The 27,584-nt window shown below is 40.3% G+C and overlaps 1 protein-coding gene across 1 annotated transcript in view; it reads right to left on the bottom strand.

Moving 5' to 3' along the window:
* The window catches only part of macrod2 (mono-ADP ribosylhydrolase 2), a 413,432-nt gene that overhangs the window by 103,164 nt on the left and 282,684 nt on the right, over positions 1-27,584 (bottom strand). The window contains exon 6 of the mRNA XM_082556428.1: positions 22,280-22,401. Coding sequence (XP_082412554.1) covers positions 22,280-22,401 — 122 coding nt within the window. The remainder of the gene's footprint in view (positions 1-22,279; positions 22,402-27,584) is intronic.

The raw sequence follows: 27,584 nt of genomic DNA, 5'->3' as shown, positions 1-27,584 counted from the left end.
TGTGTAGGGAATTACTCGCGAGCCAGGATGGATCTTTGCTACTCAAGGGATTATTTCACTTCCCAGGTAGAGTGCACAGAAAGTGCACAGAGTTTCAGGAACGGCACGCTCACTTTTAGGTGCCACTGATGGAAAGCACGTGTGCAAAATCCAGGAGTGACTATGGCAATTCCAGCTCCTCTGATGAGCAGCTGTAAGGGTGGGGATAATGAAACTCGGAACATAAAATGACCGTTTTATGTTCCTGCTGTGTGGACATTTGACGTGTTTGCGTGATCACAAATTGTTACGGTGTCTGCGAAGAAATGCCATGAATCAGCCTTCAGGTAGAGCATTCGTATTGTTACAAACAGAACAGAACATCTCTTTCCTCCTTGAAGGTCCTGCCAGCAATAAATACAAAATTATGCTGCCACAAAGCATTTTCTATCCTTAAGAAATAGTAGGTAACATTTAACAAAAACAGAAATGAAAATATAGACCTTTAGAAGAGTAGTTATCACAATGTTTTTTCTTCAAATCCAGATCCATCTATTTTTTTGTGCAAATGTGAGTCCAAAGGAGCAAATAATCAAAAAGTGGAATCACTGACAGCGGCTATCATTTTAAAGTTTACTTCAGATATACTTCAGTACCCTGAATATTTGCATTTTACTATTGACTTAACTAAACACAGATTCGGAAGTAAACAACAGCACACTTTGGGATTGGATCAATGGTAGATAGTAGCTGGACATAATTAACTTTCTTTGGATATAATGGAGCTCAGGCTGCTCTATGATTACCTTCACTGCGCTCACTTCCACAGCACTGATCCCATCTGCACGTGCAAAGGATGCAGTGTTACAGGGGAAGAAAGGCAGGCTGCAGCGTGTCTGTCAGCCAAACAATGACAGTGCTGAGATGGCTGGGCAGAAAAAAGGTGTAAATGCTTCAGCCTTTGGACGGTGCAGAGAGGTGAGGCAAATACACAGAGATGCCGAACTGATGGCTTCTTGATTCATTGATCCATGACCAGCTTGTATGGTTGATCGAGCACAGTTTACCCTGAAGCCTACAGTGCAAAGGTACACAAAGAAAGTGTTTTTTAATACAATCTGATCATGCACTAATAACTATAAAACAACTTTAAAACATTTACAGCTACACTCTATAAGTTGACACGCTTCAAAGATTAAAAATATACATATTGTATTCTGAACCAGTGCAGCGAAAATACAGCAGGAAACCGTTCTCTTTTATTTCTCGTTTCATAGTGAGTTTTCACAGAAAAAATTGTCAACTCATGACAATGATCCCGTCAGTGTCAAGTGGGAACATGATGTGAATCTGAGCTGAAGGTGCATGCAATCAGACGTCGGCTTATATTTATGTATGAGGCCTCCTGCTCAGGATTAGCTGAAATTATATCACTGGCCACTGAGCAACAGAGAGGCAAAGACAAAGGGAAGAAAGCCACATCTGTGAGAAAAACTGACCTGTACATGACCCGCACACGGCTGACAGAATTCAAATGAGTGTAGGTGAGAACCATGTCAAGTAAACTCAAAAGCAAAATGCATTCCTGCTGCTCCACTGTACCTCCTCTGTACAGCTGCAGGCAGACTTCTTCTTGGATATATTCAGTTTTTTAAAGTCATATGATATTGATTAAATTAGCATGCTTGTGGTGGGTGAAATCAAGACTGCTGTGAAAAGCTGAGAAAGACAGACTCGGATTCGGATTGACAGCCGGAGAATAGAGCTGTGGCTTCGTTCTTCATAGAGCAGTAAATTCATAAATAGCAGCTTGTGGTATTACACTAGTTTACAGTCAAAATGCATTTGAAATGACTGTATATCAAGCATACAATAATCTGGCTTGAACGTTAAGAAAGGGGTTGGCAGGCAGACTAATCTCAAGCAATTTTTGACTGACTGTAAAGGATGCCCATTCACACCCAGTTAGTCTAGCCAGTACCAGTCGCTCAAGCCAGTAAACACAGAAACCAACATGAGCATCTGAGAACACGCACTGATCCATCAATTGCTCATTTACACAGCTTAATGACTGCCTACGAAGACAAATACTCGGAACAAATTGTTCCGCAAGCCATAAAGTAAACAAAAAGTCCTACAAAAGGAAAACGCCTCCGCTTGGTTTAGCCCAGTGACCTCAAGCATGACATCACCAAGTCCACAGAAGTCAGGAAATGGCAGGTAGGCTCCTTTCCTAACCTTTGACCTGAGTATGAGTAACAGAAAGTAAGAACAAAGGAACAAACAGTATTTAAGTTTAAAGCATAATAAAAGAAATGTTGACAACATATGGCTGCACATTTGTTTTAACCTGCTAAACTGCTTTCATGCAACAAAATGCTAACACAAACAAACCGGGGATGGTAAGTGAAGTGGTGTTACCTTAGCAATGGCAAATCAGAGCATGTGTGCAAAAAGCAATATGCTGTGATGTGTAAAATTAACATGCACAAAGCGAGCAGTGAGTATGAAAGTCCTCACCCACTTGTCACATCAAGACTAATTTTGGGTTACTGAACTGAAATTGATGGTTGGCTGTAGTTTGTATGTTATGCTGCTAGGTCAGTCCTGATGCCAAACGTTCTTCATTGACACTACAAATGACTAAAACACATTTTGAGCCCAGAATATTGGCAAGAAAAGCCCGAATGGGGGCAGGTGCTAATTTTCGAAGCGCCACTCTTCCTAAACTATTCATCCAATTTTGATTGCATCATCGAAAAAGCAGCTTGTGTAAAAAGCGGTTGTCAAATTTCTTCTTTTACTTGGATGGATGTAGAGAAGGAAGACATGCAGAGAGTTGGTGTGACAAAAGAGGGTCTTAGGGATGGGATGAGATGGAAGTAGATAATCCGCTGTGGCGACCCCCTAAAGAGAGCAGCCGAAAGAAGAACGTGCTGCTGAATGTACCGTCAATCACATTCAGCAGAACTTGCACAAGTAAATGCCTGAACTGTTCACACTTACTCTATGGGTACCCCATGCAGACTGGAGGAGCCAGCGATTGAACCACCAAACTTCTGATTAGTAGAAGACCTGCGCTACCTGCTCTTCCTGATCTTGCAGCCACCTCAAGTGATGACACAAACAGATCTACTTTCTTGACATCCTACCTAACACAACATCTTGATCTGACCTGGCAGTCTGGCCTCTAAATAAAATCTGTGCAATGTTTGTGCTGGAATAACCTTACTATGCTTTCTAATATTTCAGAATACGTATTCTCTAGCTAAATAGACTATTTCAGATTTTTATGATGTTACACAATGAAGAAAGCTAAAAAAATCACTGCATGAAGCGATCAGAAACAGATGAGAAGGTTACAATTTAGGATTAAAACAAACTGAAACAGCGTCCATAAAATGTAAAAAGTTAAATATCTTAAAATGCCCAATAAGCTATTTTAATTATCATACTTGGAATCAGCTCATAAATATTTTAACTTCAAAGCAGATAACATCTGAAAAACTGTTAACCAATGTTATTTACTGGAAAGCTAACACTTAGACTGTTGTTAGAGGCAGAGCAGAGCACATTTTAAAGCAAAAACTTGTATATTTTGTATCGGGTGGCTGTAGCTCAGGTGGCAGAGCAGGTCAGCCACTAATCAGAAAGTCGGTGGTTCGATCCCAGGCTGCCTCCTAGCTGCATGCCAAATATCCTTGGGCAAGATACTAACCCCATGTTTGCCTACTGGTGGTGGTCAGAGGGCCCGGTGGCGCCAGTGTCCGGCAGCCTCGCCTCTGTCAGTGCGCCCCAGGGCAGCTGTGGCTACAATGTAGCTTGCCATTGCCAGTGTGTGAATGTGTGTGTGTGAATGGGTGAATGACTGAATGTAGTGTGAAGCGCTTTGGGGTCCTTAGGGACTAGAAAAGCGCTATACAAATGCAGGCCATTTACCATTTGTATCTGTCTGGTTGTCCTGTACGAACAATCAATCAAACACTGCATAAATAGTGGAAATTAACATACACCAGTTTAGTTCTCCTACTAGAAATAATGGTGCAAAAGCAAATACTGCCCCAAATTTACACTGTGGGCCACTAGGGTATCAAAAATCTTTCATTTTAACATGCAGCTTCTGTTTGAATGCAGGTTTTTATTTGACAATTTATAGTATCTAACATCCGCTTCCTTTAAAGCCTTGAACTTTGCTTTGATTACAATCCTTAGCCTGACATAATTATGATGATCTTATGAAATTTTTATTGTATTTAGCACAAGAGGCATGACATTATAAACCAAAGAGGCATTTTGATTGAATCCTGAGATTGGAGGAAAGAAAGTGATAAATAGAGGAAAATGTATTTGTGGTAATTTTGAGCATCATGTTTGATTTGAATATTTGAGCCTCAGCGCCGAGCAGAGTATAAGACATCATTCAAAATGCCTCGGGGCCTCTAAAGCCTGTGAATATTTCAGCGAGAGCTTAAGATATGTAGAGCATGCGTGCGTGGTGTTTAGCATTAGGAGTCATTTGCATTTTGGTGGGTTAAATTACAGGTGGTCATAAAGAAAGTGATCAAAGACATGAATAGGAGGATTCTGTCTGAATCTATCAAGCTGCTGTTTCATGGGGTATCTCAAAGAGAGAGAGCCTCTGAAATACTGAAGATAAAACGGCGTTAAAGGAACAAGCCAAGCCATATATCCTATGAAAGGTAAAAAGGGAGCATACATGGATTTTCAAATATCCATACCCCGTGTCAAACTGTCTCAGTCGAGATTAGCAGCATATGGAGCTAGAAGGTTAGTATTATCAGTAATCCTAAAATATAGCTCGTGATTTGTACCGTAAGAACAGATGATTCCCAAGTGGCTGATCTAAACGAATAGTAAAACAATCAGCGAGCATTTTTCAAGAGACACTAATTTCCATTCACAAATCAACTTCAATAGCACATTTAATCAGGGAAAGGAAGGGGAGGAAGGGTGCTGGTCATGGCGAGTGAAAGCCAGCCTATGGTACCCTTCCAATGTAAGGCTACTAATTAAACATTTTTCCTTTCAAGCCGCCCTTCAACATTTCAAAAGCACCATATCAAAGTGGCTTCAAAGTCAAAATCCCACTCTGAATTTTGAGTTGACAGAACGGCACGAATATGAAGACTGTATGCCCCCTGTCTTTGTGGCAGGACCGATGTGAAACTAAAATCACGTCAGCTGCAGCATGCATACTAATGGCCCGGTCACACTCAGGCTGTGTCCAGTTACAAGAGCCCCAAACCCACCCAAGTGCTTTCAAGTGCCACCGTCAACACAGGAATGATTGCTCGGTTGAAATCAACCCCTTTTGTTGCCCTGCATTATTTACAGTAGTAAAGGGTCACCTACGGCTGAACTGTACACTGGTTTTTAAGGGAGTCAGTGTTACAAGATAACACGCAGAACGAACAATAGCGTGTGGTCAGCGGGGTGGCAAAATGTGGTTGATGTGAAAATAGAGATTAGGCATAGCTGTGCACCAGCAGTCACCCAGAATTAAGGAGGGACTGTCACTGAAGGAGCTGACATCACGAGTGACTACACCAGATAATAACTGAATATAGCATTTAGGCCATTCCCACAGTTAAAATATGACTAAGTAGTATTTTCCCAGCAAGGCAACCGTATTAGAAGCATCAAAGAGAGTGGTTTCACTTCTATATCTATTTTCCTTAAGATAATGAGATAAGTTTGTTTATATAAAATCACCTTTGGGAATTATTTAAGGTTTCTATGCTTAATTAAGGAGCTCTGTGATTCATTTTTGTTGGATTACTCTATTAAGTTTCTAAATGTATAAAATAGTAAAGCTCAGTGAAATATTACCCAGATGAATCAAGCAAAGAATCATAACATATGATAAAAGAGGCCATAACCACATTCCCCACAGCACTATATACAGAATAAAAACTAACATTCATTAAAAGACCCAACCTCATTAACTGCAAATCGAATTGCACACTCCGCCCTGGTGTAGCACTGACCCCTCGGATGCACAGTAAATACATAATTATTATTGAATCACAGGGACACGTTTCCCAATTACAAGAGTGAATGTTTGTCTTTTTTCCTGCGTACTTTACGGCAATGCATTTGACGTAAGACGAGGTTAAGTCTGTTTCTTCCGATTTCTTCTTTGGCCTTGTGCTTTAGGAATAATTACTCAAAGACTCAAAGCAAGCAGCGTTTTTTTGTTTTTTTTCAGCTGGGATTTTAATGGACTTAATGAACTCCCTTTGTTAACAGAAGCTCAGGGTGCTCTGTGATTGCCTTCATCGTGCACAGTTCTGCAACACTTGATATCTCGTCTCATTTGCTCCAGTGATACATAGCCTGTGTGAACTCCGGTGATGCAATATTGTGAAGGAATAAAAGACAGGCGGCAGCATGTTTGTGAGCCAAGGTAGACCGGAGCGAGATGAATAGGCATTAGAAAAAGATGCACAGCGGCAGACAGATAACCAGTACCCAGGATAACTGGAAAGATTTTTTGTTCCTTTTCTAGCCGTTTCCCTCTGCTGCCACGGATTGTGCTTGGGTAGGCTAAACGTGCGACTGATCTATCTCCCCACTGAATGTGCAGGGATGAAATTGATATCGATCTCCTACATGGTGCTTGATAAATCCGCAAATAAATCCCACAAAAAACAATAAGAATAATAATCTCAACATGTTAAAGTTTCCTTTAATGTATGCAGAGACTAAGCTATGAAATTGGCAGAAAATGAAACGTATAAAGCCTGTGCTTGATTAAACAGTTAATCTCAAAATTAATTTGCTCATTTGAGATCCATTTGCTAAAATCTAAGATTTCAATATCACACATGCAGTCAGGGAATCCACAAGAAGCATATCAGTGCTGTGGTTTGAGTATGAAAACCTGTTTATCCATGTAGTTCATGGGCAGACTAGGCCCCAGCAGCGCACGTTCGTTTTAAGCTCCCACAACATTAAGCCATAAATCTGAGCTTGCCCAGAGGTAAGAGCAACCAACACTAATTAACAGCAGCGGTATGAGAGGTCAAGGCCTATGTCGTTTTAGCGTGAGAAAACATTATTTTTCAATTTATAGTATATGCGCTGGCCTGGTACGCTTTAAGTAATAAAGCTTGCGGTAGTGTGGGCATGAGCACTAATGTATTTGCTTTACTGTATACTAAAGGGTGCATGTCTCTAAAGTAAATTAATTCCAGCAGTATGAACATAAGTGCTTTCAAATGAGGTGGCTAAATTGTCCTTATAGAAATGACACCTTAGATACAAGAGCCACCTCGGGGAATGTCCATAAAGCCAGATTGCTGATACAAACTAACGCTCAATTTAGGCACACAGCTCAGAATTGGTTTTCAATGAATATGTCTAGCCCTTAAAAGGACTTTGGTCCAAGGACACAGTAAGCTCTGAGGAGGTCAGCTCTCCCTCTGTGCAGACCTGTGGGCCATTCTCTCACACTTTGATCTGGGCTCTGATGATGCTGTGGCAGGCACAGACTCAGGAGTAGCAGGATTAGGGACAGGAGGGACATGGAGAGTGACAGCTTGCTTTGTATTCATTTTATCCCTTATTTTGGGCATAACGTCAGACAGCATGCATACCGATAGCTTCTCTGAGGTGTTTCTTTTTTTAGCTATCAAATCCTCAACCCCTTAAAAGAGAGATCAAAGGCGAGGCAGGCTCATTGATAACTGTATAATGGCTCACTTTGAGAGAACAGGCTTTTTGCTAAGATGGGCGCGTGGTGGAAACTGCAAACTATTAGTCATGCTGTCGGCTCATTTCCATATGTGTTTTATTGTCTCGTGAGCAAAGGCTACTGCACCTACTCACACTTATTGCACTCATGGTAGATCTAATGATATTCGTACCTACGGCAAAAACAAAGGGCCTTGTATCTCATTGTCTCTGTATGAAATACGTCTTGAAAGGTGACAACAATAATACACGTTTCATTTTATGCGTCTCTTTGATGAGCCTATAGCACCTCTGCTTGTCTGGGAACATGGAGCTACATAAAAGCACAGCTTTCTCAGAAATTACTGTTATTACTGGCTGAATAACAGTTCACTAACTCACAGAGCTTACACAAGATCTACAAACAGCAAGTTCATATACGTGTTTTTTTTTTCATTTTTCTTTTGTTTCTTTTTACAGTGTCAGCAGTGGTGATATGTGCGAGGCCAAATTCATAGTTAAACATGAAACTAAAATAACATTTATTGCAAATTTCCTTTCTTCATTTTTAGTTGATGACACTTTAAGATATAAGCCACAGTTTGAGTATAAAGTGATCACATTAATATTGTAGCATAGCAGGCGTCATATTGCATTATGCATCAAGAAATGTCGCTCTCCTTTATTTGATGCCAGCTGCCAAAATAAAAAAATCCAATAATGCTAAATAATATTAGCTTTCCTTGGAGCTTCTATGTGAGATTATACACAAAGTCCCACCTGATATCACTGTGTGTTGTTAAAGCCACAGTAAAGAGAGTTTTACGACTACCATTTCATTGTAATATTGAAAAGAAAAGTATTTTCAGTGGGACTACAATTTAGGTGGGGGACTCGTCCTGCTCTCGCCTTCTCCCTGACTCGTGCTTTTTGAGAACTTTGCAGGATAGACACCGGGTGTTTTAGATGTAAACACGGCATGAAAGTGATTGCGGTGGAGTGAACTGCACTGAGGATACCCTTCAGACCTTGTCTCATCCATTGTCCCCACATTTTTACTCATCTAAAAGTGCACAGACACTGAACCTATCTGACATCTGAGGTGTCTTCTTGCCAACCTCGAGGGGAGAAGATAATAAACTTGTCACGTAGCAAACTTCCTTTATTCATGACAGGTACAGGGATATTGGGGATCAACAGATGTGAAAGAATCGGTAGGAGTGCTCCCGAAGGCTTGTTGCCATCTTCAAGTAGTCCTGTCACTTTTACACTACAGTGCAGGATATGGATATAAAGTATGAGGCTATAAAAGCAGTGTTTTGAAACATTGGGGCGTTAGTGGATTTATTGAGTGTAAAAGCCTTTTGAAGGATTGCCTGTTCAAAGTATCTACCTTTAAATCCCAGAGGAGATTTATTTCACCAAGGATTCTGGCCTAATCAAAATCTGCCCACATACAAGCTGGTTACAAGTTAGATAGCTTTCTACAAGCATGGTGACTCAGAGAAAATATACACTAATATACACATTCGGCACCGCAAATTATGGAGGGATATGAAGGAGTGAGGGGCTATTGTGTGACTGCATGAGGCGGTGGTCATCATTAAAGTGCTTAATAGACCATGACGCCTGTAGGACCTGACAGGCAAGCTGGGCAGAGTGGAGGTTCCAGAGAGAGGGTCACCTTCATGTAGAGACAGCTCTGTCACACTGGGGTCGTGAAGAGAGCCACTCTGCCACTGTGGCCTGGCTCAGACAATACATGTATACGGTCAGCCAAGCAGAACAACAAGTCCCCCGCCTCTTTCAGATTCCAACCAAAAAGAAACAGACCTGCAGAGAATTTAGGCCCTGGACAGAAATGTACTTCCAGCTGCTGCACAAGCTTACCGTGTAATTATTTATACCAGATATGTGCAACAATATTGCTTAAAATAGTCTCCTAAATGGATTATAATCTACAATTCTTACCTCAATAGATTTTAGATAACTAGGTAACTATTCACTAGAAGTACAATTAGTACAAATAGTGACTAAAATTGCCAAACTGTGGTAATATCTTCTTGTTTAATTATGCAGAGGTGGAGCATGGAGCTCATTTTAAGGTCGCTGGGTCAAAGACACTCTTATTTCTGTCAGTGTAAAGAAGTTTAGCTGCACATTGAATCCCTCAGATATCTTGTTAGCGACAGGAATTTCAAATAGTATAACCCAGTTTTTCTACATGCTAAAGAAATGTTGCTGTAGTAAATGAAAGGCATCTGCCAGAACGACTCTTTGGGCTTAAATTGTAAGAAAGAAAATGCGCTACAGAATAAGTTGTGGTAGCTCTTTCCGCAGTAATTATGAAACAGAAGGCTTTTGATAATAGAAATGTTTGTTTGAAGAAAATTACCCTTTTTATATTTAGTTTACCGTGAACACATTGTAAACACTTTTTACAGTAGATAATGAAAAGGCAGGAAACTCTCTCATTTTACTGTTTATTTATTACTAAATTACTTATGTGTGGTATAAATGGCCATGCAGGAGATCTTGATCAGTAGGAAAAGCTGTAAAACATATTATCCAAAGCCATCCAGTGGGCTAGATTATAGTCTTTGACAGGGCTAATTCTGGCCCCTGAGCCTTATGTTTGATGCCCCAGATATAGAGCAAAACGCTAAAAATGGTGGTAAAACCTGCCACACTAACATTAAGAGCAGTAGAGGACCTGCTGTCTAATGTATGTAGATGAAGATTCTTGTTGATCACAGTAAAATCTCAGAGCTGCATCACAAAGAGTTGCTGTCTCGGTCTGAGCACAGGTGCATCCTCAAAATGAGTAGGAATAACGTCCAAAACGAAAGAGAGGGGACATGTTACTCAAGGTCACGGTGAATTGCAGAAGCATTGGCACTGCGGATTGATTAGGAGTACAGGGAGCAGCTGGCTGAGAGGAAACCGGAAGGTGACTGAAGGAATCACCAGGTGGCTCGTGTGAATTATTACACTATCCTCCCAACTCTGCCTGCCTTCATAGTACACAATGCTGGTGTGAAGTGATCTTGTCACATGCAGTTTGCATCTGGACTGATCTGATCTGATTTCCATGCAAGGTAACGTCTAATGACGCCGTGTACAATTTGGTGAGAAACTAGATTTGTGTCTCTGGTTTGATTCGAACTATATGGATAACTTTCCCCCCCACAAATGGCCAGAGGATAATAAAGCTAATTACAGTTTTCTAAATGTGGAGTTCATCATGAATATTGATAAAGAATTAATTAGTTGCTAAAAGTGGAAAACCATTTTCTCCACACCAAATACATCACATGTTTTTGGAGCAAAACTGCACTGGATCCCTCTAAAGGAAGTCTCACATTCGGCTACAAGAAATAATTTGACCAAACAATCCTGCCACTTGGGAAATATCATTTCTTTGAAAAACTAAAAGAGTGCATCTATTTTCAAATAATTTCTCTTAATCAGTAACTGGATGCAAGCACAAAAAACCCCACAGCTCACTGATTAGTATTTAGTGTGAATCATAACATGGATAAGAGACTATTATGTACTTCCTCATGACTTAACCTCGTCCTGCAAGACTGGACTCATTTACAGTAGGAATTTAAAGCCGTGATCGTCTTAATTAATCCCAAACAATATGTTGCGTATCCTTATCTCAACTCACTTCTTTTCCAATTTCATAATAGGGCCTTTTTACTGCATCAGTGTGTGGTTAGTATACTGTAGCGTGCTCATTCTTTTAATTGCTCAGTGACTTTGCTGTGCTGAGTCCAGATAAAGGGAAGAGTTCCTGTAAGGGAAATTATCAGATGAAGTGCTTTCTCAATATCCCAATTGATCGGTGTCCTTTGTGCTCAGTGCTCTGCAGATCAAAAAGCGCCGTCCTCCTCTGTGCAACAAATACTGCACGCACACACGCACGGATACACATATCCAACTCTGTCGCAAGAATAAGACAGTTGTTCAAAGTCACGCTACGCAAACACTGCGCTCTATTACACCTGATTAATCTTCTGCGACAATTTCTGGCATATTTAAAAAAGATTTTTAATATGTCGTTCCATGTTCAACTCGTTACGGTTTTTGTTCTCCTACGACGGGGCTCAGATCCTACAGAAAGAGCACATAACATTTTATTCCTTGCATGTCGTCGTTACCGGGGGTTTATGAATGTGACATTTGACATTAAGCCGAGTAAGATTTGGAGGTTATCTGGCGTTCCAAGCTGTGAGTAAGAAGTCAAACCATGAAACACGATTCGCCCATGTGTTCTTTCTGGCAGATAATTCATTCAGGAGATGGCACGGCGACTAAATCTTTGAGCTAACTACATCTATATGGAAAATCAGTGTATAGGTGCACTAATGGCTGTTTTAAATTTAAAACTGTCCTATGGTAAAGACACTTGTGGCATCATTCATAAAAGGCTACTGTGACATTTATGATGTTAAGGTCGCTGGATGACAATAAAAGGAATCTTTTAAATGACCCCATTTAAATTATTACTACAGTAGGCCTACTTCATAATGATTTAATGCTAACATCCTGTATAATTCTTAATTAACTTGGAGCAAGAACGTGGACGGACTAGCTGCACGTTGAAAATCAGGTGTCAAATATTCAGCTGCTAAATGCCTTCGCTATCGAAAATTGAATCACCAAAATAATCAGAAAACACTTGTCCACAGAGAAATAGCCTGTTTCCAGCAGAGTGCAGATAATTCAGGTAAATGTTAGGAGTCAAGCAACAAGGCCATGCTTATATTTTCCTTTATCTTTTTTTCAAATATTACTAAACGGTAAGATAATTTTGTGGAAGTAAAGCTGAATTCTCTGTCCAAACACAAATGTCACTGATAGTAGACAGGAAGTTAAAAAAACAACAACAGAAAACATTTGCTGGGGCAGAAACAGGTATTTTACATCTCCGTTGAAATCTTCAGCATCAAAGCAATACAATTCTGCAGCGTGAGACCCAATATATTTCTCTCATAAACCTGTGAAAGGTGCTGCATTGCCTCCTGAATTGCTGAGTAGGATCAATCTGAGCCAGTTTAACATCGTGAGTCAATCAGCTCAGGCCAGGCACAGCGCATCAGCCCTCGTTAGCGATGACCTTGGGAGATAATCATGGCACTAAACCGGGTATATATGTGTGGGGTAATAGCACTGTAATTAACAAAATATGCAGGAGAACATAAACACTGGCTTGTCTGCCTATGCGCACAATTATTCCCCTGCTCAAGCCTGCAGGTGGAAGGCTGCGGATCTGATAACAAAATGATGAGTGGGCAAGACTTTGTCCCTGTGTATGTTTGTGGATAAATCAACGATTTTGCATAGAGCGTCCTGATATTCTCATAAGCTAGAATAAATATGGTCTGGACAAATGGTCATCTAATCATGTTTTGTTCCAAGTTTGCTTTCGCCAAATCGAACATCAATGAGCACAATATGTACGCAGCTGATAGGCAGTATAATCTAAATTTCTGACTGTATAGCCAGGATGAAGATATGTAGTTATTCATATCTAAAATGCACAAAACACTACAGAGACTCCCAAGGCTTCCAGTACCTGTCAGCTCTCTATGTTAAGCATTCTCTTTGATAAAACACATGGGAACCGATGCATAAACAAAGAGTGGTGCTTAGTATATTTTAGCTTCTAAATTTTAAGCATGTTTTATGGGAGGGGGAAATGCATGTATTGAAAAGGAGCCAGCAGTATGATATTAAGATTTAAGTCGCTGTATGTGCTCAACAAGACATGACTCACTAAAAAGTAAGTAAAATAAAATATCAGAGCCTAATTAAGTCAGAAAGGAGGAAATATCAACGACAAGATGAAGTTTAAGAGGATTGAAAGGCACTATCTCTTTTTCCAAAGGGGATTTAAGAGGATCAAAGGGGTGGCTTTGTTTTCTTCTTCTTCCTCCTCTATCTCATTTTTAAACAAACCCATTCTCTCATTAATAAACCAATTACTACACAGTCTGCTTGTCATTTCAATTTCTGTGTTCCTGTGATATATATTTTTACAGTACTTCTAAAATGCAAAACCAACTTTGAGCTATGGACTTCCCAGTTGCACACCATACAATAAAGGGTGGAATAATCAGGAAAACCCTTCATCAGACTACTAACGTGATGTTCATACAGTGCATAATGCTGTGTCTTGAGATACTGATCCAGTATAAAAGAAACTCACAGAACAATAAACTTTTGCACCATCCATATTAACCTGATATGCTATCTGTTTTTTTTGCCTTGAAAAGATGCCATGTGTAGTGAAATAAATGTCCCCAATGTGCCGATCCAGGGCTAGAGAGACCTTGTAGTCCAACCAAACACGTCTGTAAGTCCAGAGACTATGATTGAAGGATAATTGGGTGCAAGCTTGTTGAAATGGAACCCTGTGATAGACCAGGAAATTCCAGTTTCATGGACACGGCTCTGGCAAGGTCACAACTGGGTTCGACACCTGGCTTCATAAACGCCCCAAATGAAAACACCTCGAGGGAGCGTTTTGAGGCTAACTAGATTCAACACTAGAGTAAAGCTGGCTTTCACACCCGTGCTAAAGCTACTAACATTGCTAATAGATCACATGTTCACAATGATCTTGTGTTTTTTTAATTAAAAAAAAAAAGCATTTTAAATGCTGTGCTTTAAAAGATTAGATATTCTCAGTGCCCTACATGGAAAAAGCAAACAAAAAAAACATGAAATGTATTTTCTGATACAGACTCGTGTTAAAAGTCTTGGCTTTTAGGTTTAAGTGCATCCATCTGCGAGTGCTAAATTGAAACTGTTCCTATGCATATCACGATCACAGATGCACCATCTGGATGTCTGGATTGGTGGTAAAAGATTAGCTGCTGATTTGCACATGATACAAAAGGTTTTCTGTGATTCTTCCTTTGTGTACTCTGTTTGAACAGACTCGCCCACAGGCATCGTCTCAAATTGAAATCATAAATTGTATTGAGTATTTCTCATTTATCTATTTGCTGGCAATCAATTGCCATGGGATCAAACTGTCGGCCACACAACTTGTGGAGTACCCGCTCTACCACCCGAGCCATGACTGAATAAACCCAGGGGACACTTTTGCATCTGTAACAAGATGACCAGGAGTGTTAGAGGCGTCTCTGTTTTCACACACACACACGGCACAGGCGTTGCTGGCTGGACTGATTCGGCATGGTAATTATCTATAATGATGTAAACAAGAAGTCATTCCACTGAGTTTGCTGCCGATGAACACCAATCTGTTGCAGTATCCATGAGACTGCTGGGATTTACTCAGTTGAAGCGTAACTGTCAGGCTATGAGAAAAGCTTTCGTATGTACAATAATGTATCTCACATCCCTCCTCCATGCTCAGTTCCTTTGATCAAAGAAGAAGCATTTATCAGATGGTGGCGGAAATGTTTGATGACACAGGTATTTCAGACTCGAGCACGACTCGAAACAGATGGGAGCCTACTGGTGGAAAAACAAGCTTTGAGCAAGGACCAGAACATTTTTGTCTGTACTGGTTCAGGCTGAGGAGATTTCAAAGCAAACAAATGCCACCGTCCACGTATCGTCTGTTCGAGAGTTTTTCTTTTGTCACAAACAATGTGATTCAAACGAAGCCTCCTTCAGGCAAATGACTTGTGAGTTTCTTTGAAAATCAGCATTGTTCCAAATGGCCCGTTCCAAAACTGCGCTTTAGCTGAACGAGACACTGCTAATCAGACCTAATTATCGCTATTATTCTGTTGGGTTGATCTCTAAGCTCGTAGCCTGTTTAAACTCTCTGCATTCTCTGAAAGTCAAAGCACAGGTAAGGAGCGACTCACTTTCTCATTCCTGTTGTGAAGCGGCGACAAAGGTAGACAGAAATGCCTTTTGTTCCCCTGCATTGCCCACATTCTTCAGGTATGTTTAATTAATGCATGCTTATTGTGGTGTTCGTTCTCATGGCGTCTGGTGGGAACGACATCTGTTCAATCAACAACTTCCTCTGACAGTCCCTCAGTTGGGTGCGAGCTGTCGCTTCTATTCTCAGATGGTACCACAGAGAGATGTGAGCTTCATAGAAATTCAGGAGACTCCTCACAGTCAGGTATAGCAGAAGAGAAAAAGATGAAGTAAAACTAGCCTGAGAGCTGAGTGGGTCTTATACTACTTGACTATGCTTTAGTACTTAAATTATGGGAAGCACTTTTATTATTGTCAGGGAATATTAACATATCATGCAATTGCTGCCATTTTCCTCATAGAACAACTAGATGGAGTAGCCTTTAGTGGAAGACAGAGCTTAGTGTGATTGATGTGGGCTCACTCTGCTTGTAATCAAGACACTAGCATGTTCGTATCAGCCCTCTGCACATAGACACTCTGGAGATTACCTCTTCTATACCCATCAGCTGTGATTGCCCCTCTCAAGGTGTGCAGAAATGTCACATTTTACATATCCTAACATTTCACCTCACATAAAGTTCTGAAGTTTTCCCCGAGTGAAGGGCTGTCACGGGAAGGTGATACGGCGGGGCTTTGACTTCTCCTTGCACCTGAAGCTCCTCCTTCCCCCTGTGGTTGACTCCTTCTGTATTAGGTTGCTCAGGTAATTGGGGTTCCAGTGGTCATTAACTCCGACTAGGTGGCATACCACGGCAACCACTATCACTATAATTGGATCTAATTGGCCCAGTGTTGCCAATGATTTGGATCAGACAAATAGAAATGACTAATTTAAATGTCGGTGTGACCTTTTGAAAGCTTCAGACTAATTAACTTTTGTCGATGCAAGCAGGTAATGTAGTGTATGTGGAAGTGTGCTCCTAGCAATGATTGGTTACAGAAGGGGCCTGTGTTATAATCACATACTGTGTCTAATTTAAGAACAACACCCTATAAATTCAGTGCACTACAGTTTCTCCATAAAGCCTTGGTGTCTCGATTTATTCTAGATTTTTCATTGCACTAATACGGATTTTAAAAAGCTAGATTGCTCACATATTAACAAAACAAACCAAAGCCTAGCTGAAAAATAAAGCACAGTGTCTGCACAGATGAGTATAATAATCACAACTGGAAAGCTAAATTTACAAAAATAAATTTCTGCTGACATCGAGAAAATGAAAATGGACTGCAAATATGTCTCGCTGTGGACCAAAAAATATTTACATGTCATTAAAAAATTATTTCAAGATGTGATTAAAAACGTCTGGGACTTGTTCCATAAAAATCATTAAAAAACATCTTATTTAAATTTGGTCAATGTCCCTTTTAGGGCCCACTTCTCATGTACCTCTGGACTTCAGCACGACTGCTATTTTTGGATCACTCCACTGAAGTCTTAATCTGGCCCTTTGCGCTTGTGCTGCTGCAGTGTGCTAAGGATCTTTTCCATGGTATCAAAACAGTAACCCTTCGTGGCAATTTTAACTTTGGGAACATGGATGAACATTTGGATGCTCTCACCCAGAGGAACGGCACAAAGCAAAGCAAAAAAAAAAGACAAGCTAGCTCCTGGTGGCAACTTTGACTGCACTAATAATTTAAAAACAATAGAGTCCTGATGAGGTCACGGTCTCATCATCAGACATTATCCTGCATACAAAAGTCAATCTGAAAAGGAGATTTTTGTTTGAGTTGTGCACATTTTACATTCATAGTGAAACTGCAGAAAGGCTAGCAATCTAAAAATATCTGTAATGCTAAAAATGCGCGAGGAGATAATCTTGAAGGGCAAACTTTTTATTACACCTAATAAATTATATGAACCAATCATATACATCCAGTATACATATCCACCAATTACACATATGAGTGGACTGGTCTGCAATACATTTAAGTGCAGTAGATTTTTACTGCAAAGTAAAGTAATAAAGTTGTACAACAAAAAAGGTACCGTTTGTTAGTCACACAGTTACTATGTATCTCTATGAAATATATGGGGGTTTATATTTATAACTACAATAACATTAACTAAATGCAATACCAGGTGATGAAGGTACAAAAACAACTATATTTTGCAAGCAGATAAGCAGGAAACATCTTAAAAAACAGAAAGAGGAGAGAAGTACACAGAGGAATGGTTTGTGCGTGACCTGCTCAGTACATAAATGAAAATTAATTAATCACTTGGGAAGTGGGTACACCAAAATGGAAAAGGATGAAGTACAAAGTCGTTAAGTTTGATATGGCAATATTTAGACACATAAATAAGAACAAAGACCCTCTAGTGCACTTAAACGCAGTAGTAAAAAACACATTTTCAATATCACGGGTGACCCACATTAAGAAAGATGGAACAGTAAATGTTATTTACTGCATATTTTATATCATTCTTGAGAGCCGATAGGATGCTGTTAAAACTCGAAGACCAAAACAGAACATAAGTCAAGGTTAAATTCAACTTCTCACACAAATCCCAGAGTGTCTCTATCTTGACGCCACCTTGGGGGCAAGTTCACTATAATACAAGGGTTTGTTTTGTCACTGTCATGTCAAACACATTATCCAGTAGGAGCTATCAGCTGTCATCTTCTAGCCGAGTGTGCATGTTTATAAGATATTGTTTGTGGGAATGCATTTTGGGAACGCTCTCGGGCAAAATGAATGAAAGCTAATGCTCCTAGCAGCCTTGGAAAAAGCCCACAGAGAAAGGGGGGGAGCTAATCCTATCATTCTACACCATTCATCTGCAATCCACTTGGCTTTCAGCATTTTCCTCAACGGGCAATTTGTGGCTTCCCTGCTGGATCTCCTCGAAGCCTGTGTGTTATGACTGCTAAACACTTCCAGGCCGCATGGGAGTCAGAGAGGAGGCCACTAAATACAGTCTGCGACCCTGTCACTGTCCGCACTGGCAGCTGCCAACCCACGATATGCTGCCAGAAATAGCTTAATGACAAACAGTTTCACAAGCCATCAAACTGTGGCCCGTCAAAGTCAAATTGTGAACAAAAAAGAGGCACGCAATAGCCACAAAATCACTAGTCAACAAGTAAAACGCTCCCTCTATCTCATGTACCATGACATAAAATCTTAGTTCTAATATCTTGACAAGATACTCTCCAAAGGGATAATACAAATAAAGACTTGGGTATTTTTTATGTTAAAAGTCATACTGTAGTATAAGTGGTTAATATAGTTTCTGAGCTTGAATCTGAATGACTTCCAGATGGTGGCGTCTCCCTCCATATCTCTTTCTGCCTGATAGACGCTATACTTGCTTCCAGGGAAGAATCTGAGCAGCTGTCCATGACTAACTATAATGGGGGACCTGTATTACCGTCTCCTCAGTTCAGGCTTTTCAGCTCTTTGGAGACAAGCCCCCATATGCATGTAAAGCACACACACTCCCAAGTGTATTAATAAAATATACATGTACACAGGTGAATGACTTTACTTTTATCAAGTAATGAAAACCTTAACTTGAAGAAATACCCTTTGAGTTATGAACTTCATTAGCAAGTTTCTTGGCTGCAAAAGAACTGCATGTCCTATGATTTGTTAGGACCTCTGCACACAGACACATTACAGAAAATCTTTATTTGTCTGATTTCCTTTAGGAAAAACCTTTTCATATATCACAGAAACCTTTATCAGAGCCATCTAGAATATTCTTGCTGTAAAAGGGCAGTTAGTGTTATTATCACTTATTACTACATAACTACAATCAATCTTTAAACAAGTCCAATATTTCCTCTTTGGGTCTTCACCTGAGTCTCCTTTGGAAACAACAACATAGTGTAGTGTAACAAGCAATGAGCAGAGGAGGGGGCTGTTTGACAACATGCTGCTCAATAGTCCAGAGCTGCAACTTTCCTGCAAAGCTCCCATAGCTCCCCTGTGTGTTGCTGGAACGCTGGCATCCTGGCTGTGGGCTATGGTCAGTCAGAGCCCAGGGAGCTGTGACAGCCTGCTGCTCTTTCAGCCGCAGAAAAAAAAGCAAAAAAAAAAAAAAAAGCACTGAAGCATAAGAGTCCTCTAGGCAGAGAAGAAATGAGCAAAGATGCTGCAGTAACACAGGCACACTCACATATGCCTGAGGATGACGCACGTAAAAGGGAAAGTTTATGTGTGCACAAACACATGCTATCACTATTCTGCGTGCACTGCAGTCAAATGATTTGGAAAAACACGCTTCAACAGCACATCGTCCAGTCTGCTATTTATCCAGAGAACAAGACAAAATGCAAAATCGGTCAAGCGGTAAAAGTATTCTACTGTATATCCTACAAGTGTTGCAGGACATTTAACCCATACAAATATTACGCTGAAAATTTACCCCCAAAAAATCAGAAACATTTCTGCAACCCATCCAGGAACTGCCTGAGGTTTTCTAAAAGTCATACTTTCGATCTTCCTCACTTCCATTCCAGCAGAGCTGCAAATCAGCCCAGCACAGTGTAGGAGAAGGAATGCTCTTCTAGCTAATTTCTAACCACTGGAATACTAGTAAGCACGCACTCACGCACTGAGCTGCCCTAAGGTAAAGGAAGTGCATTTTCAGTCCTGAAATTTAGTGGTACTCTCTGTAAACTCCCCATCTTGACATGCTACATGCACAAGAAGTTTCTGATATGATGACTGTGGTAGCCATACCGTTGTGGAGCCCGAAGGGTGGCTTTGAGCTCAAAGAAATGGGGATTAGCAACCAATCGGTTCTCCTTTCATGCTCAAGTTTATCTTGTGTTAAGCTTTGTTTTGACTCATATTCCTGTGTAATGCCCTGGAATCCCCTTTAGGGAGGCAGCCATCTACGATTCCCTGTTGTCCTGCCTTCCTTTGCCCACTTTACAGACCCACTTGGCAGCAGGCCTGTCGTCAGTGGGATCTCTCAAACAGCAAACCTCATAGTGAGACCCTTTCAGAGAGGCTGAAATGAGCTTAGAGCTGAACAGCTAACCAGAAACTTAGACACATTGTGTTGTGCACCAAGAGCCTGTGAGATAGTCGGTTAACAAAGAATTAGCAGAGAACCCTTTCAGCCTCTCTTCAAGTGTGTCTTGCATATCAAGGCAAGCTGGACTAAAACTAAATCAGGGCCACAGCCTTGCTTGAAGAAAGAAACAGCTATTTCCTTTTCGGTTTGGTAAAAAAGGCTGTCTATTGTCCTTGCAGCAAGGAGAGACCAAATGGACTGTGGCTAAATTAATGTAATGTTCATCCTACAAGGCCAGCCAATCACAGAAAACCACTGTTTTCACTGAAGGCCTGCTCAACTCACAACAGCTGTGTAAATATATTAGACAGAATCCTGCCTGCTCCTAGTAAAAACAGAAACTCTGTTTCTTATAAATATATGGATTATTGTATAAATAAATCAAGAGATAGACCTAATCTAAATAAATCTTTGGAATGTGCAAAAAAACAAGGATTTTGTGGTTTGTGGATGAAAGCACGTAAGCAAGGTGGTGGGTTCCCGTGAAGAGGCCCGAGATGCCAAGTGATTTTGCCGAGGTGCTCCCTTTGCCAGTGAGTTCTTGAGCAGAACACAGTGTAATTGCGTAATATGCTAATGCAATGTCACGCTTGTGACTCATCTTTAGTGGATGTAACTATTTGAGAAGTTGCAGAATACTTGCCGCTCATTCTCATACAACCTCGAAGCAGCAAAACCCAACTACTTCAGACATTTGGCTTCACAATCCATTTAATTGCAACATAGAGGTGTCTGTTGCACTCACAATAAGTCATCTATAGAGCAGGAATTTGTCAACATCGTCTTTAATGAAACCGGCACTCATGTATGTCTCATTTTTCTTCCATCGATTGACTTCTGATGAGGCTGCAGGATAGTACACTGACACAGAAAGTGGGATTTGTGGATATTTGGTGTGACACTGTTTTGTTTACCCTCTGTGGGCAGGGCAAATCCATATATCACACAGCCCAGCCTGAAACATACAGTCCGCGCATGGCTAGAAGCTTAGATAGTGTGTGAATGATCATCTGCCAGCTGTGGATTGTGTGGGCATTGTCTCATCTAAAGCCCTTATGATTCAGTCGCATGCACCGTACCCATTGTTCTTCTGCTGTTTTAAAGAAGAAAATTCAGCTTGAAGAGGTGGCACAGATGTGTCCAAGAAACATCACAAATTACTTCTTGGTGCGGGAGACTTAATTTCTTGAAAACAAAAATGACACATCACAAATCTACACCAAAGCCTTTGTGGAATTTGAGAAAGGGCAGAGTTTTTTAACCTTAAAGTGGGTTGCCAAACAAAAAAAAAGAAAAATAACAGCATGGTTATTCACAGTCGTAAAATAGAGAGGTGGGTACAAAGGCCTGCCTTTCATTTAATCACAACCCAAAGTAGTCTACATGAAAAGCCTTCATTTGACAAACATGAAACATTACCATTTTGTTGTGTTCTCTGTTGCTTTTGTTTAAATAAAGAAGATTAAGGCTTTTCAGAACTGTATCTAAAATGAAAGATGCTAAATCCTTTTGTTCCCGTACCTTTTCCAAATTCTCACTGAAGGCTTACTCGCTGTTAAACAAAAACACCAAAAGCATATAATTTGTGTGTTTTAAACTGCTCTGAACAGAGTCCAGTTTTTCCTCAACCTGGCAGTGCACTGTACTCACCACAGTCTTCAAGTCATGCTCCTTCATCAGGTCGAGGGAGTTCTGGTAGCAGGAGGTGAGGTCATTAGTCTCTGTAGGGCCCACATGACCTCTGGCCACCGGCCCCACGGTGTGGATCACATCTGTCGGAACAGGACAAACACAAGCTCGTTTGTAAGTAAGCACGGCCTACTTTTAGCAAGGATAAATGTTTGAAGCTCTGTGGTGGTAAGTGGAAGGCTATAAAAACAATCTGCAAAATCATCAGCAAAATACACAACGTGGGAAAGTTTGTCTTCACAATGAGACAATGAAGAAGGCAAGATGAACCTGCTACCTAAGTGAGTGCATTTATTTAGTAAATGAAGCAGCAGCTTAGATAGAAAATCAATTACAAGATTCTTTTATGCTATCCACTCAAATATTCATATCTCTCCCTGTACTCTCTTTCCCTTCGCATAGTAATGTCTTTACCTGTCAATCACTGGTCTCCTTGTCTGGCCTGGCCAGACCGAAGAATGCAACTTCTTAAATGAATCATAGGCGCGATGACAGGAAAGCAGAAAAGAATCGACTCGGTGACTTGACAGAAACATAATCTTCTGCATTCTGCGTGGCTACCCTTGGCCTTCTCAATGTTGGACAGGCCAGGTCAGCATCAATATACAGGATGTTACTCTGCAACGCCCACATAGCATACCGGGTAGATCACAAAGACTAACTACGAAGAAAAATAATTTATGCAAAAAACAAAAGTCTGCAACAAAAATGATTATATACATGATGACTCACCAAAAGTCATGATGCCATTTCTTCTGTTTATTCAAACCCAGACAGTACTAATATTTCACTATATCCAGCAGTGCGGGCCAGTAAATCTTCATTTTTAAGCAAATTAAATATAGATCATTTCTGACCCTTGGATTTGTAATTTAATGCAGCAAATTCTCATTACTAAAATATTAAACCCTCTCGAAGGACTTAGACCCAGAGCTGGTTCATGTAAGAACTTGCAAATAAATCGCAGTGCAGCCAGCGTTTTCTTATGTTTTCTTACAGGCGACCTCAATTATTTGATATGAAACACTCAGCCTCATTTTCCTGCTGAATAAATATCAGCTACATTCCTAATCTACTCTGCCATAAATAATTTTTGGATAAAATTTGATTCTTGGTTCACTCTCAAAGCACATTGTTAAACCACAGCTCATAAAGGAGCATTTTTACAACAGAAGGTTGTAAAGTTATGACATGCATATATTTATGGGGCATATTCATGGGATGGGAGTCATCACCCTGGCAAGTTAGCATAAAGGAAAACGTTTTGGTTTTTCCCCCTAAAGGTGTGGTTATGGTTGTGAAAAGATCTACAGCAGTGGTTCTCAGACATTTTTCTGGCACGGGCCACTGCAGAAGCCAGGGAAAAAGTTCACAGCCTACACCACACAAGTTTGAGAACCACTGGTTTACTGTAACCCAAACTCCTATTTTTTTACTAAATACTGAAGAAAAAAGACTGAACTAAAAGAAAGTAAACAGCGGCTAACGAGTAGAATATGTCAGAAAATACCAGAAAGGATATGAACCCCAGACGGAAAGTGCAGCATATCAGTCACACCGCCCACAACACGACTTTCAAGTCACAATTTGTTGAGATGAAAGCAAAGAGTAGCTATTACACATTTTAGTGTGACAATCATTAATACTTCATGATAATAAAAAGCAGGGACCTTTATCATCAAGAAGAGTTTTCTAATGTTGCTTAAGGGGTAATATTTAGTTTTTGGGAGAGGTCCGAAACAAGGGGCCAGGTTGATCCCAATGCTAAACCGAGGTTGTGTTGTAATGAGAATAGAACTGTCTGAACTATTCCCTTTTTCCAGAATTGCAGACTGAAAATTGCATAGCACAATGTGGTTATAATGGGACACGTGGTAAGTTGTTTTTCGTGCATAATTCATGAAGTTCACTACAAGAACGGCCACATGCCAATTATAGTGTGGGCAAGCGCCAAAAACCAGACTACTGGTGAATTCATGAAAATTTAAGCAGTTCTTATTTCATCAGTATGGATGCCTCCACTTGTATCCTCAACTCTTCCACATCAAATAAATATTTATACAACTGTGTTTCTGTAAGGTGAAAGACATGTTTCCCTTTGTGACTAAGGAGGGTTATTACAGGAAGGACAGTTTGTTACGGTAGAGCTCAGAGAGACTCTGGCAGCTACTTCACCGTCTCAGTAAACTTCAACACAAATGACCTTTCTACCCCCGATTTATAACGACCGGAATGCTCCATTCAAAGGAAAACCCAGTATTTCTTTAAATTCAAGGAAATCCAAGAATTAAATCCAAGTATTTGCAACAAGGTGATAAACTCCGTCAAGCTAATATCACTAAAAATATAGGCTCGTGACTCAACATCATACTTTTTTAAAGGCTTTTGAGTGCACAGGGGGGGTGTGAAGTCAATCCTTCTGCACAGACTCGCTGACGTACAAAAGAACTATGTCAACAACAAAAACAAATATAACCTTGTTAGTATGGTGTTTTAGCTATGGACAGCTTAACCTTGCTTAAAAGACAGAAGTCTCTCTTAGCATAAAAAGTTATTTTTCTAATGCTTTTGAATGATGTTTTTCCAACAACCTAAATTGCACACAGATGCTCTTCGCAATAAGAGCTTGAAAAGCTCTGACGGGTCATTATTAACATTCTTCATCATTTTGCCTTTTCTCTCCTGGTAAAACCCTCAGCTTTTATCATCAACTGCACCCATTAGCTTACAAACGCATCAGTGTTTTTCCTTTTTCCCCTTTGTAAGAATACTGACACATGTAGACCATTCTCTCAGTGCTGCCTTTCTTCAAGAGGCAAATAAATTTCTATCTTTACAGGGCTGAAAAGATTTCTGGTGATTGTCTTGCGCCGGTTGGGCTTAATTGTGGAGATATACAAATACAGGCCATTTTACCATAACAAGCATGGAAAACAGAGTTAAATGTTTTCATGAAACACATTTAAAGGTTGCTTTCTTTATACTAGACAAGCCAGCAGAGTTTAATCTATGAGCATGAGGGGCAGGGATAGCTCAGTAGGTAAAGTGGTCGCCCCATGATCGGAAGGTCGGCGGTTCGAATCCACTTAACGGCTACCCTGAGGTACCCCTGAGCAAGGTACCGTCCCTACACACTGCTCCCCGGGCGCCTGCTTAGTGGGCTGCCCACTGCTTCACTGAGTGAATGGGTCAAATGCAGAGAAAAACAAGTAATTTCCCCATGGGGATCAATAAAGTATCCATTATTATTATTATACAGAAAGTCTTTAGAAATTTCACAGATGTCTTCTTTAGCTTTCTCACTCATACAACAACAAAACCCATGCACACGCTTTTGCCTTCAGCTTCCATTTTCAGCAAAGATTCTTTTTTTTCTTTTTGGCAAATTTTTGATCGACTGGATTTGTTCATCTTGGTCTTGATGGTTGCTCGGGGCTATAATGTCAGTGACATGATTGCACCAGCAAAGATTGATGACTGCCATTCAAACTTCGTACTCTCTCCCCATGAGACTACAGACTCCTCAAAGAAAAACAAAAGCAATCCCAAGGTTTGTTCCTTTTCCCGTGAGACTCAAAGAATATTTATGCGTTAAACCTGCGGTCGCTGGACAGCATTAAATACCACAACCGGACCTCAAGATCTGATCTGTTGTTCTGTGATGATAATACTGGGTTATATTATTTTTTGTTGTTTTTCCTCAAGCATAAACAATTTACTTGATGTTTATCTTGTCTATTATGATTACTCAGTGTGGGCAGGTTTACTCCAAAATGCCTAACCATTAATTCTAAGTGGGTGTCTTGATTGCTGAAACTGGTAAGTCCTCCACTATAAATTAAGGAAACATGTCACATTATGTTGCTTGTTGTACTGCAGATGTGGCACAATTATCATACATTTCCCCTCAGTCAGTTCTTAGCAGTCAATAAAAAACAGAAGTGAAATGGGAAAACGCACAGCAAGCCAAGAGAGTAGAAAAAGAAAAGTTCTACTTAAGAAAAAATAAAAAGTTGCTGCTGGTCTTTTTGTTGTCGTTAAAGCCCAATCGACACTGAAAATTACAACAAAAATGCATTATTGGATAAAATAATAATAATTTCTGCCTGAATAACCTGAGAAATTGTCCTGTGATTCCCATTTTCCTTTGCAAGGGAGATGCGTATGTTCATTCAACAGCAAAAGACTCCAGGGAACACTGCAGCAAGTATAAAGGTGAAGATGCTGTTAAATGTTTATGCACTAGACACAAACTAGCCATCCGACAGACTGAAAATGATCCTCGTTTCAACCAAAATGATCATGAATTTAGAAAATGACTGTGCTGTTGGCAGGATGACAGTGCCCTTATCTATAAGGTGTGGGGGGAGTCACTGAATGGTTTGATAAGAAACTGATGTGAAGTATTTTATATCACAAAACAGCCGTCACAGTTGCCATCTCTCAGTCCAGTTGAACACCCAAGGGAGGATTTGGTCAGACAGCGCTCTCCACTATCATCCTTAAAAGACCAAGAATTAGAAGAAAGGTGTTTCTGCCCCCAAAGCGCACTCGCAGAGACACGCTACTGTTCTTGTACCATGTGATGTCCCAGTTAAGACAATGTTGTTGCTTTTTTGTCTTTCCCCTCTGTAATTTGTTACCTGTCCATATAAAAGCTCGCTGCGTCCACATTCTGTTCTCTCCTCTTCTAGGCCATCATGTATTATAGATAATAGTGCACTACACAAATCTATAGGAAACCATAAGAAGGTAAATGTAATGCAGTCTATATTTAGTTCATGCAGACCTTCAAATGTCAGATGTACTTTCACATATTCCGGTGAATTGCACTCTGTGCATAGTGCGTCTGCGTTACACATGGCAACTTGAAACGTCGACTCAGTTTTGGCATTATTGATAGTGTTCATAGAATTCAGCTATTTGAGATCCTCAGATCAGGGGCAAAAACATAAAAGAATTAAAAAAAATAAATCCTGAGATGAAGACATCCCTTGTGGCGAGATATTTCTGTTATCGGAGAACGACTGGACACAAAATGACCCCCGAACACACCAAATGTAGCGAATGTGTAAGAACATGTTAGACAAGCCCACTAAAGCGCTCCTCGGCTCTCCCAGAGCTCAGGAATAACTACCAAGGGGACATGCTCACTTCAAAGACGCCACTTTCTTAGCAACTACAAAATCTTTTGAAAAATCTAGACTTCATTTAGAAGTGAAGTACCATGTTATTTCAGAGAGCGACCAGCACTCCACAGCCTAAT

This window comes from Aulonocara stuartgranti, assembly GCF_965226115.1.
Source record: "Aulonocara stuartgranti genome assembly, chromosome: 13".
Classification (NCBI taxonomy): domain Eukaryota; kingdom Metazoa; phylum Chordata; class Actinopteri; order Cichliformes; family Cichlidae; genus Aulonocara; species Aulonocara stuartgranti.
Note: the sequence above shows the minus strand (reverse complement) of the source record. Positions and strands in the feature narration are given on the sequence as shown.